General features: G+C 33.4%; 1 protein-coding gene across 3 annotated transcripts in view; it reads right to left on the minus strand.

Moving 5' to 3' along the window:
- The window catches only part of CNTLN (centlein), a 188552-nt gene that overhangs the window by 54719 nt on the left and 121027 nt on the right, over positions 1-12806 (minus strand). For 2 of the 3 annotated variants that reach the window (XM_087822644.1, XM_016214503.2), the window contains exons 15-18: positions 10971-11509; positions 5322-5502; positions 866-959; positions 540-763 (exon numbers count right to left, since the gene is read on the minus strand). In XM_087822644.1, the coding sequence (XP_087678770.1) occupies positions 540-763; positions 866-959; positions 5322-5502; positions 10971-11509 (1038 nt within the window). The remainder of the gene's footprint in view (positions 1-539; positions 764-865; positions 960-5321; positions 5503-10970; positions 11510-12806) is intronic. The other variant, XM_087822643.1, reaches the window with a different exon arrangement.

Raw genomic sequence — 12806 nt, forward strand, 5'->3', positions numbered from 1 at the left:
AATATGTCTAAAAATTGTTATAGAAAACTCAATTCACCTGAATAAAAGAAGCACAAATAAATTATAGGAACATATTAATATAGAGATTTATATTAAAACCTTCACATTTTAAACTAGCATTTGTAAATAAGAACTGAGGCAATTAACCACTTAATGTGATTTATAATGATAAACTCAAACTTTTAGACATGGGCAAATGAGCAAGCTATATGTATTTGTGGAGCCTGCATTCCAAATCTAAGGTATAATGCAATAAATATATAAAAACATTAGGATGAGAAAAACTAAGTGAAAATGGAATGCTAGTAAAGTCTTTGTCTTTTTGATTTAGTGTTCTCTCCCGCATAAAGATTGTCCCTTAATATAACCTTGTTAAAGAAATCTAGGTATTAAACTAATTATACTAGTTAGTGGTGCCTACAAAATTTTTTAACTCATAGACATGTCTAACCCAAATATGAATCAAACAATACATGTAAAACAAAATATATACTTTTATAATATAGTCTATTATAATTTCTTTTTTAAGTTCCCTTTACCTTTATTGTCTGTCTGCTTGTCTGAAATCGTTGATCAGATACTTGCTGCTGATGAAGGAGCTTTTCATTGACTTCTTTATATTCTTTAACAGATAATTCTGCTGTTTTTTTGGCATTCTGAAGTACACTGTTTTGTTGTTGCAAGGATATAATCCGTTCTCGTAATAAAATAACATTACTACTTGATTTCTGGGTAGTTATATTTTTCAATTTTTCTCTGTTAACTGAGAAAATATAACTGTTATGTAAAAATAATGTTGTTCATAATATTTTAAAAGTCACATTAAATTACAAAGATACAATGTTAATTACATATGCATTCTTACCTCTAGTAGGAACTGCTGTATGTGAACTCTTCTGAACATTACCATTCTTCTTTTGAAAAGTTGGCTTTTTGGCATTCTTGTAATGAAAATAATCCTAAATTTGAAGATTCCATAAAAATTAGATTGTTACTCAACAATGTCGAGTGAAACAACATGATAAATAATATTTCTTTACTTAAAAATATATTTGTTTATGTAGTTTTAAAAAGTCTAGACAATAAAATTCTATAATTGATACCAAGAACTCATAATGTTGACCTAGAGGGCAGAAGATACAAATACAAAATCAACCGTAAAGTAGTAGTAATTTAACCTAGAGGCCACTTATAAACCTAGGGGTAAAGACAGTAAAGGCAACAAAAATAAAATACTTAACAACTTATTCTCTGGGAATCTGGGTTCCTTTTCTCAAATAGTGTTCTCTGACTGATTAATCCCTTCTCACAAATGCAGTTAAATAATGATGATGATAGTAAAGTAAGTTTCTTTGATGCTGCATGTTTTCCTCATGACATTCCAATACACTGAGGTTAAATAAAATAAAGCTATGTTGACTTTTGTTCCAAAACAAAAAAATTTAAAAAAGTTTCCCAAAGCAAAATTTTAAATAAGACTATGTTTCAAAATATTATAAATCCTAATAATAAAATATGTGGCCTTTTAAAAGACTTTATTGTCTGGGAAATAGGAACATTATCAATCTAGAAAACTACTTATTTAAGAAAATTTTTTTCAAAGATCTAAATTCAGGAAAAAATAAATAATTATAGTAAAAATTAAAAGAAAAAATAAATTTGACTCAATGTTACCTTGACAATGAGCCCTATATTTTATGTTGATGGACACATAAATTATACTATATTATATATAAGGCGTGGCTCTAAAGTAATAAAACTGATTTGTTAACACAAATACCAGAAACCCCTATCTAAGATAGGTTTTCTTTTGAAGTAATTACTTTCCTTTAAACTATGTTTCATCGCTCAAAATATTTTTGAAATGTCTCATTTGAACTTGTCCTTGAAACCAGTATAAGACATATTTTTAAAAGTTTCATTGCTTTATTAAGATTCAATTAATATTTAAGTGCTGTTACTCAGCAGCGTAAAACGATATAAAACATCATTACCAAATTTAAATATTAGTCACCAGACTTGGTATCAAATTAACTAGACCTAAAATAAGAAGCACTTCAGAAAAATTCTCATACATTGAAACAAACACAGTTAAAGTGTCTTTGTAACATGATAAATACTATGAGAAATTCTGAGGCCAAAAATGAAGTGAACGCGGGAATCAAGAAACAAGTGACCAACAAAATGGTCAACAAAATACAAAACAACTGATAATCCCTTGTGACCTTGAAATTCTATTTAAATAGCAACACAGAATTCCAGAAGACAGGAAAGAAAGCCTAGGTCCCAATTCAAGATGAGAAATCTGAGGTCACAAAGCTAGGACATTGTGTATCAATAGTTTGTACCTTTTTAGTACTGAATAGCATTCCATGGTATGAATGTATCACAGTTTGTTTAACAATTGAGCTCATGAAGAAAGTTTTAGTTGTTGCCAATTTTTGGCTTTTACAAATAAAGCTATTATAATCATTCATGTACAGGTTTTTTTTGGAAACATAAATTTTCATTTTTGTGGGATAAGTGTCCAAGAGTGAGATAGCTGGTTTGTATGGTAAGTATATGATTAGTTTTTTAAAGAAACTATTGACTATTTTCCAGAGTGCTGTACCACTTTATATTCACACCAGAAATGTATGAGAGATCCAGTTTCACTACATCCTTGCCAACACTTGGTATTGTCACTATTTTTTATTTTAGTTGTTCTAATAGATGTGTATCTCATCAGGGTCTTTCTTTTATCCTCACCCGAGAACACATTTTATGATTTTAGAGAGAGGAGAAGGGGAAGAGAAAAAGAGAGAGAGATGAGAGGGAAACATTGAGATGGGTTGCCTCCAGTACCCTCCACAACCAGAGATCAAACCTGCAACCTAGGTATGGGCCCTGACTGGCAATCGAACCTACAACTTTTTGGTGTATGGAATGGTGCTCCAACCAACTGACCCACCCAGCCAGGGTTCACTGGGGTCTTATTCTGCATTTCCCTAATTGTTAGTACTGTTGGACATCTTTATATATATATATGCTTATTTGTCATCCATTTATCCTTTTTGGAGAAATGTCTGTTCTTGTTCGCCATTTCCTAATTGGATTGTTTTATTTTCTACTGTTGATGACATTAGATTAAGATGTTCTGTTCCTCAACTCAAAGATAGTGAGTAGGCGACAGCTCTGGAGGGAGGGAGGTTGATGGGGAGGGGTGAAGGGACTGAGCAAAAAAGAAAAAAAAAAGAGAGAAAACTCAAGGACATGGACAACAGTGTGATGATTGTAGGGCGTGAGGGAGGTGTCAGAAGGCGTAGAGGGAATAAATGGTGATGGAAAAAATTAAATTAAATTTTTAAAAAATGTTCTGTTCCTCAAAAAACTATTTTTAGGAAGAGCCTTGAATAGGCACAGTATGGAGTAGGGCAAGATATCTACAATGTATATAACCAAACACTCATATATAGCATATATAAGAACTCCTACAAATAAACAAGAAAAATACAGACAACTCATTTTAAAAATGTGCAGACTTGAAGAGGCAATTTACTAAAAAATTCCTTATGGTCAACAGTCATGAGAAAGTACTCAATACCTCTTAGTAATTATGAAAATATAAATTAAACCCACAATGATATACTTCAACATACATACAAAAGTGGCTGAGATGAGAAACACTAACATACCACGCAAGTGTTGATGAGGAGCAGTAAAAATTTTCATAGTCTGCTAATAGGTGTAACAAATTGGTGCAACACTTGGAAAATACCTTTATCAATTAAAATTGTAGAAAAAAGTAACTGATGGTGCAGTAACCTAGTATTTCATTACAGAAATGTCCACACTGAGGCAACAGATGACATGTACAAGAATATTCATTGCAACATTATTTGCAAGAAATCCAAACTAAAGCAACCCAAAATTCAGGAGAATGGATAAGTTGAGGTACAGTCAAATAATGAAGTATAATATACAATAATAAAAGTGAATGAACGCCATCCAATATTGCATAAAAGAAGACATACTGTATAGAATCTATAAAATTCAAAACCAGACAAAATTAACCATAATTTTAGGAGAGATAAAATGATAAAGAAAAGGAGTTGGTGATTAAGTGAAAGTTAAAATAACAGTTCTCTTAGGGGTTATAGAGAATTTCTTATTTTCAAAACACAATTGCTACAATTTGGTCCATGTTTATTTTCTGACTGCAAACAATGTGCAGAGATTTACTCAAAGTAGTTTATACTATATTCTCTTATTATATGAATGGACTATGAGTTGCTTTTACTTACAAACTCATTGTGCTCCATGTAAATGACTACAGCTAAACAAAATTCCCACCCAAATAATATGTGGCAAAATAGAGATTTCTATAAAATTTATCTATTTATCAACCAATCAATGAATCAGCAGACACAACATATAATTCTTCATATGAACTTTATTCTGGTGGTAACTAAAATAGACTTTTGTCATCCTTGAACTTCTTCCAAGGTTATAGTGAGACCTCAAAAAATAAACACTTTTGGATCCTATTTTTAAAGAACCCTATAGGTTAATTAAAAGACAATTTTTTACAACAAAATTATCTTTCCTGGTTTTCACTGATTTATACTGAACAGGTAAACCTCTTGATGACATAATGTATCCATAGTCAGAATTATTGAGTAAGCTGTTTTAAAACACTAATTTTTTTTGAACATTAATTTTTTAAGATTTAAAACACATTGGGAAATTAGGGTACTACTAGAAATATAAAGATTTAGTTAAACTAAATAACTTTATCATCACAAATACTAATAAAAAACAGAATTTTCTACACTCGGTATATTTCATATACCTGAAAACAATAATGAGCTTATTATCATCTTTAATTTTTTTTGGCTGAGATATAAATACCTTAAGATTTATATTTAGGAGGATACTATCTATTTCCATTTTATCTATACAAAAAATAGTAACAATAGTAACAGCCCGGCCGGGTATGGCTCAGGGGTTGAGAGTCAACCTAGGCTCCAGGCAATTGGGGTTAGATTCCTGGTCAGGGCACATGCCCAGGTTGTGGGCTCAGTGAATGATTCTCTCATCATTGATGTTTCTATCTCTCTCCCTCTCCTGTCCTCTTTCTCTGAAATCAATAAAGATATATTAAAAAAAAAAAGTAACAAATTGGAGTTGAAAATATTAAGAAGTGTGTATCTGCACTGCATATTTCAAAGAAAAGTTAATTTTTAAGAATTCAAATTAAATCACTGGCAACAAAATCTGATTTAAATAATAAAGCATACAATTAAAAACATAGCTATAATTAAGAAAAATGTGTCATATACCTTTCCGGTCTTGCCATCTACATTTGAATATGTTTGTACAATACTTCTTCCTTGCATTTGGCTGTCTTCTGTTTGATCACTTTCTTTCTGGTCTCTCCCATCTTCTATAGGACTTATTTTCTGGGATGTTTCTACAATAATTGTACCCAAATTTTGAGAGGTCTGTGTTTCAGAATCACTGCTTTTGGGGAAAAAGTGGAGATATAAAACCCAAGAAGAGTTGTTAAATGTACCTCTTTTAAGTTCAAGACCAAATAATATCATAGCACATACTGGAATATAAAGCTGTAAATTTAACTTGAGCACTTACTGTTCTCAGCAGTAAGAAAGAAAAATAGTCTAAATATGTTTTAGAAAATTATAAAATCTCATCAAGAAATTAGATTATCTAGTACCAAATGTATACTAGCATCACTTCTATAGTATTTCTACTAAGTGTTTCTCAGGAAGCACAAGTCTGAACACTTCCAGGGTGGGAGTACTCACTACTTTCTGAGCCAGGCCAGAAAGCTTTAACACTTCCAGCCAAGTTGTCCCTTTCTCTAGAACAAAATGTGAAACCCTAAGGCTTTCACCCATTTATCCCACTATAATCTCTTAGGGCCATTCATCATTCAATAAAATAAAGTAGTAAGTGAATAAAGTAGATAAAAATCCCTGCTCTCATGTAGTTTTCATCCTAGTGGGATAAGGGGGGACAGGTAACAAAAAGAAGTAAAAAATATAGTATGCTAATAGTGCATGTCAAAGAGAAAACATAAAGTAAGGAAGATTAGAAGCACTGAGGCTGAGCAGAACATACAAGTCCATCCAATCCCTTTTCCACATGGATGATCTTTTAACTATTTAAACACAGTTAGATGGATGATCTTTTAACTATTTAAATATAGTTATATGGTGCTTGAGACATCTCAAAGAAAAACAGCCCTATTTTTTTCCGATTTCCAATATAAATGCTTTTGAGATGCTTTCCCACCCTGGTGACTCTTGAATGTGCTCCAGCTTATTTGAAGGAGCATTATCTTCAGAATTAATTTCATATTGCAAGTGTACTACAAGAAGTACTTAGTAGAACCCTGGTAGGTGCACACTAAAATTGTGTAAGCTTCTCTGGTATGTATATTATACTGTAGACTCATACAGGATTTAACAGTCTCATAAAATATTTTTATGTACCGTGTTGCAAAGTCCTATATTTTTCCCATTGTATAGTTGAGCAAGTAGCCTTTTATAGCCAAGAACCCTGTAGTCTTGTGTATAATTGTATCTTCCCAGTCCATTGAGATCTTTGGGAATTTTGGTTCTATTTTAGAAAACAGTTTCCATCCCTTTCAGTGTCATATGATCCACAAATGAGATAAATATGCATTGTTGAAATTGTTTTTTTTTTTAATTTAAGGTATTAACAACAACTCCTGATTATCACCCACTACTGAATGGACACTGATAAAAGGTAATTTGGATATTGAGACCCACAAGATGCAGGATGCCCCGGGGGGGAGGGGGGCGCATGTCAGAAATCTAAACCTAAGTTAGCCACGCTTATGGGAAATGCCTCTGAAGGAAAGCAGAGTTTGCCACCCCAAAATATGTCTTTTGGAATATTTTGGAATTATTTTAAGCCAGTTATTTTCAAGGAAAAAAAAAAAAAGACTCAGGAAAAACCTTTGAACTCCCCTCTTACTGCCAGAAAGAATTTACATAGAGAACTTCCTCCAGCAAGGGAGATATAATCATAGATAACTACAGTTTAATATGAATTAGTGTGTGATGCACAGGAAGGAACCTAGCAAGGCCAGTTTGATCAAAGTCCTCTCTGAGTCACATTGTTAAATATCTTTTTAACATTTATTTACCCATCAAACATTTACTTACCAAACATTTGCTTTTCTATCTCCATGTGAACTGCCTCTCTCCCCTCTGAAGTCCTAAACTACAACCCTCATATTCATATGGAACCCCAGTATGTACATACATAATAGATTTAGTCATTTTATCCTGCTAATCTGTCTCATGTCAATTTGATTACTAGTCCACCCAGAAAAATTTAGAAGGGTAGAAAGAAAATTAATTTTTCTGTCCCACACTTCTCTGTCAAGGAAACCTAACCCATACCAATCACACTCCTCTAACTCAGCTTTAGCTAATTTACCTTACCCTGGAAAATAAGATGTGCTAGCCTGATTAGGAAATGCTCAGCTCCCTAGCCAATCATGCCCTGTTCCTTTGCTGCCTCTTCTAATGCTCTACAAAACTCTCTCGTCAAAATTCCCTCAGGAAGAGTGCTCCACTGCTTGCTAGGCTCTGTAATCCCCTAGTCCATGAATTGTTGTCCCTTGAGTAAAGGACTTCAAACTCATTACTAAAGTGTATTATTTTTTTTCATTTGATAGTATGCTCTTGTAATATTATGCAATTATAGGAAATAAATATTAATAAGGTAATAATTATATTATGTAATATATTTATATAAAAAGACAATGTTCTATTTTTCTAAGTATCCAAGTCAATTTCTTATACTTTGGACTATGAAAAGCTGAAAGAAATTGAATGTTTTGAAGTCCTTAGGCTCCACTGCAGGATTTCTAATTGTTGAAGAATTCTTTGCAGCTGAATGATTCCTAAGAATATTCTGTCAGGCAAGAAATGTAACACTTAATCCTCAAAGTGTAAAATTGAGTTTCACTGCTAAATAACTTAAATGACAACCCATGTTTTAAGAGGTAGTGTGTGATATATCTCACAAAATGACCTTCTGCACATGCACTAATATGGTGAGATTAGAACTGAATGTATTATTCAACTTTCATGTGCCTGTTCTACAGACATGCTCACACATGAGTAAAGTGGACACTACATCGTGAAGAGTGTGGCAGTACCCAGTGGGTGAGGTATCATTGGTAGCTGAAACTAGAATATCCTTGAAGACACAAATAAATGCTTAGTGGGTTTTAAGCTAACTAGTACTTATCTCTAATTGCTTTTGAGAACGGGGAAAACCTTAGAAGAGGTCACACACAGTGAAAATGCAGATTTGGTCCTTCTTCCTCACCTTCTTAAGTTTGTTTGAGAGTTTTTACCTGATGATGACAAGGTTGCTTGACCCAATGATCACTTAAAACAGGGGTTCCCAAACTTGTCTGCATACTGGAATCGGCTGGAGAACTTAAAAAATACTGAAGCTTGTATCCCACTCAAAAACTTATGATTGAATTGTACTGGGGTATGACCTGAGCTTTGGAATTTTTATAAGATCCCTGAGTGATTCTAATATGCACACTAATTTGAGAACCACATTTTAAGATAAGTTTCAGTTCTATGTCTATGCTTAAGAAAACTATCTAGAGACATCCTGAGGGTACCAAAGTTTTGTCATCCCAAAATGTGTCTTTTGTGATACTGATTTTAAGGTGCTTATTAAGAAACAAAAGACTCAGAAAGAAACTGTGACCCTCCCTCTTTATGCCTAAAGAAATTCAGGTTAAAAACCTGCTTCAAAAAGGGAACCTCAGTATATTCACTTTAGCAATATTCACCTTAGCACATATGAATTAGCACATATGTGGCAGACAGGAAGAAATCTAGCAAAGTCTCTTTCCTTTTGTGTCCCACTATTTCCAGATAGCCCAGCAAAAATTTGTTGACCATATGTTTGCTCTTTCTCCTACCTGTTAATTACATACTTCCTTTGGAATCCCAGACCCCTGCCCCATTTCTCTGTTGTCCGGAATAGCACATATGCCTCAACTGCTCAATGCATTTTAGGTCTCATATCTTATGATATGCCTGGCATGTACATCTATAGTAATAAATCTTGAATATTTTCTCCTGTTCATCTGTCTATATTAATTTGATTATTAGCCTAGATAGAACTTAGAAGGTAGGAATAAAGTTATATTTTTTGTGTCCCACCCCTCAAATCCTAAATCTAAAACAGACCATTACTCAGGACTTATAAAAAATACTTAGGAGTGAAGAGTGAGTGTGGGGTGGAAGGGGTCAAGGGGAAAAAAGAACATCTGTAATATTTTGAACAGAAAAAAAAAAGATTTTAATAAAAATAAATTAATTAAAAATAAAAACAAAAATACTTAGGAAAATAAAAGGAATATATGCCATTATAAAACAAGACAGAATTGATACTGCTGTAATTAGCTAGCTATTAATAACAGGAAAGGAGCAAAGGGAAGGCCAGATATTACAGGCATGTCATTTAGACAGCTTCACCAGGAAGCTACAACTTTACACTCCCCAGGGGTTCAATAAAGAGGTGATAGACGCATGCCCAGTAAAGTTGGGATGACTAGGGAAGGTGCCTGGGAACAAAGATCTTTGTCCAGAATGGGTGTGGCCAATACAAGCTTGTGGAAATTTGGAATACTTAATTCCCTGAATAAAGAAACTCATCTCTTGTACTCTGGGCTCTCTTAAGACTTGTGTGACTTTGGGCTTGTCAGGCTCTTTTGCTCCTGCTTCCCTGCATTCACGCACAGCCACGTGGACCCTACACACAATGGACTAATGGACTGTAATTAGCTTGATGCTAAACTGGACCCAGCTCCAACATAGAAAGGAAACTCTGGACACTGGCTTTGATTTTCGCTTTACTGAATCCCCAGCTACACTTCTTTTATGACTGGACAAAGGGAAATGGGACTTTGGAAGCCCAGAGAATTAATTCAACACAAATAAAAATCACTCATTCTCCTGTGTGTCTCAGAAAATTCTTTTTCTTGGGATATGGTAAGAATTCCATCCCCAGCAGCATCCAGTGGGAAGGAGGACCCCCACTTTGTTCAGTATCAGAATTATGAAAAAAATTTCAATTTGTCTATTAACAATTCTGGCAACACTAAACTTCTCTTCTATTTAAGTCTATAAGAGGTACCTATTATCCATTTGTCTTTGTGGTTACTGATGTACTTCAAGTGCACATATGAATGTATAGCCAGGGATAAGGGAAAAAAATATTCTAGATTTTTAGCATTCTCCTGTTGCTACTCACCAGGAGTTATATAACTTAAGACTAGGAATCTGCAGAGCTATAACTTTAAAGAACTAAATTTTAACCACCATTCAATTAAAGTTAGTACAATGACTTTGTGTAACACATACATGAAATAATTAGTGAAGATGGTTCTTAATTTAAAGGATGTTAAACAGCTTGTAGACATCTGGTAACAAGCTGAAATGGGTCATTCAAAATTTATCTAACTAAATTAAGGGGGAAAAATGTTTCTCCTCCCAGGTTGGCATGTCACAAGATAACTAAACCGACTTAGTAGGCTTGCCTGGGAATCCTTAGCTGTCAGTGGTGAATATGCAAAGGGCCAGCAAATTAAATCAACCTGCCAAACTGTCAATTTCAAGCCTCATGACTGCATGAAAATAGCATCACTGAAAGAAATCAAGCATTGCCTTCTTTTGGGTTTCCTGGCACCTATTCAAATACTCATGCAGTTGTGGCTAATTTTGCATGCAAATTTCAGTCAATAAGCTCAGAACAAGACCTCCCAAGATATTTCAAAGGATCTGACAGTATTTTTTCTGAATACCAAATCGACAGTAGTTGAAATTCAATCTCCATTTGCTGGTGCTTTACATATGCACAGTGTCCCCACCACAGAGCTAAATTAATGAGAGCCTTACCTGCTTTCACTCACATCCTCCCAGTCCTTGTCCTTGCTGAGGTTCTCAAACATATTGCTCATAACCTTGATGGAGTGATTGAGAACAGTGTGGTAACGACCCACAGAGCACTTTTTCTTGGCGGCTTTAAATTTAACCTTGGTAGTGGTTGTTTTACAATCATACTGCCCAGATCTCACTTCTGTGGTGGCCACCTCAGATTTAGCTTTGTCTATTGAATGCTGCAGTTTCTCCATTGAATTCATCAGCTCTTCGTTTTCATTTTTCAACCCATTAGCTTCTGCCACTTGTCTCCTTAGGGAAGTGACTTCTCTCTCCAGCTCACTGATTTTTACTTGAAGTTGAGCTTTGTCTTTTTCTACATCTTTACTCCCCTTTTGTAGCTGTTCTAGCTCTTTTTCTCTGTTCTCTGCCTCTTCTTGCTGCTGTTTTAAGAGCGATTTCAGGAAATCATTTTCTTTTGTTAATTTTTTATTCACTTCTTTTAATGTTCTCGACCTTTTCTCAAAAGATTTTAGCCGATTTTCCAATTCAATGACCTAAACAGAAGAGGTTCGTTTATTCTTTTAAAAGCCCAAACCATAATCCATTGTATTTAATTATCATTTCTTACTTAAGTAAATAAAATTTCATTAAGCAGGACAATATAAATCTAAAGTACTTAATTTCTAAAATTCTCAGGTATGTTCTAAAATGCAATACATTCTAAAATGTAATAATATATCTGTGGAATAAAGGACAGATGGTAAAAGAAGTTAAAATTCTATACAAAGTGACACAGAAATAAGTATGCTAATGAATTTAGCAGAGCTTTCTGAGATCCTAAGTGCTTTGGCAATAAAGTCTACTTATTGTGAATAAAAAATTTTTTCAGAGAAAAACAATTTACACAAAACATGAGAAACTTTATTACATAGAGAAACTTTATTAATAAAATAACATTTTTCTTCAATATTTATTAATCATATGAAAAACTGATGGCCTAAATATGAAATAATTATGAAGGATGCTTATTGCTAAACAGTCAGTTTACACAGTAAAAGAACATTTTACCAAAAAAAGCCTAACTTTATAATTATTTCAAGGTTGCATATGAATTAAATTTTTTCATATATTTCAATAAACAATGTTCATCGAAAAACACAAAAATGACAACATCCTGACCTTAAAAAATTTCAAAAACTATTTGGAAAGACACTTGCATAAATAAATCTAATAAAGGATAGGACCTAAGTGCCATAAGTATGGGGAAAAAGAAAGAGCAATTAATTCTAAGCCTTGAATTCCAATGAGGAGTTGATTTCAATTTAAATCTTGAAAAATAATCACTATTGTTTGGAAAGTAAATTTTACCATTTATAAAAGAGATTTATACCATGACCTCTTCTGATTGTCTCAACATGTGAGATAAATAGAGCCAACAGTTATCTTCCCAGGAGAGGAAATGGAGGCTCTGAAAAGTTGAGTACCATAGAGGTAAATATTTTCTGGTTTAAACTGGGATTCAAATTCAGGATTTTTGCCCCTCCCACTGTTACACAAACCATATAGGGGAAGAAGAGTTACCCAGCTATATGGGGTAGGGTAAAAGTAGGCTTACAATTGTATGTGAAACACAGAGTTTATTCTTATATTATTTATTATTATATTATTTCCCATATGAACAACTGTAAACCTACTTTTGCCCCACCCTGTATATGGAAAATGAACAAAGAACTGGAGTCAAGAAAAAAACTGAGTTAAGCAAGAAACCTAAATAATTGAAAAATGGTATGAACCGATATTTACTTTTGGAACAATATTCTTCAAAGGAGAAAACAATAATATTCCAGAAAT

This window comes from Miniopterus natalensis, chromosome 12, assembly GCF_054644295.1.
Source record: "Miniopterus natalensis isolate mMinNat1 chromosome 12, mMinNat1.hap1, whole genome shotgun sequence".
In the NCBI taxonomy this organism is placed as follows: Eukaryota; Metazoa; Chordata; class Mammalia; order Chiroptera; family Miniopteridae; genus Miniopterus; species Miniopterus natalensis.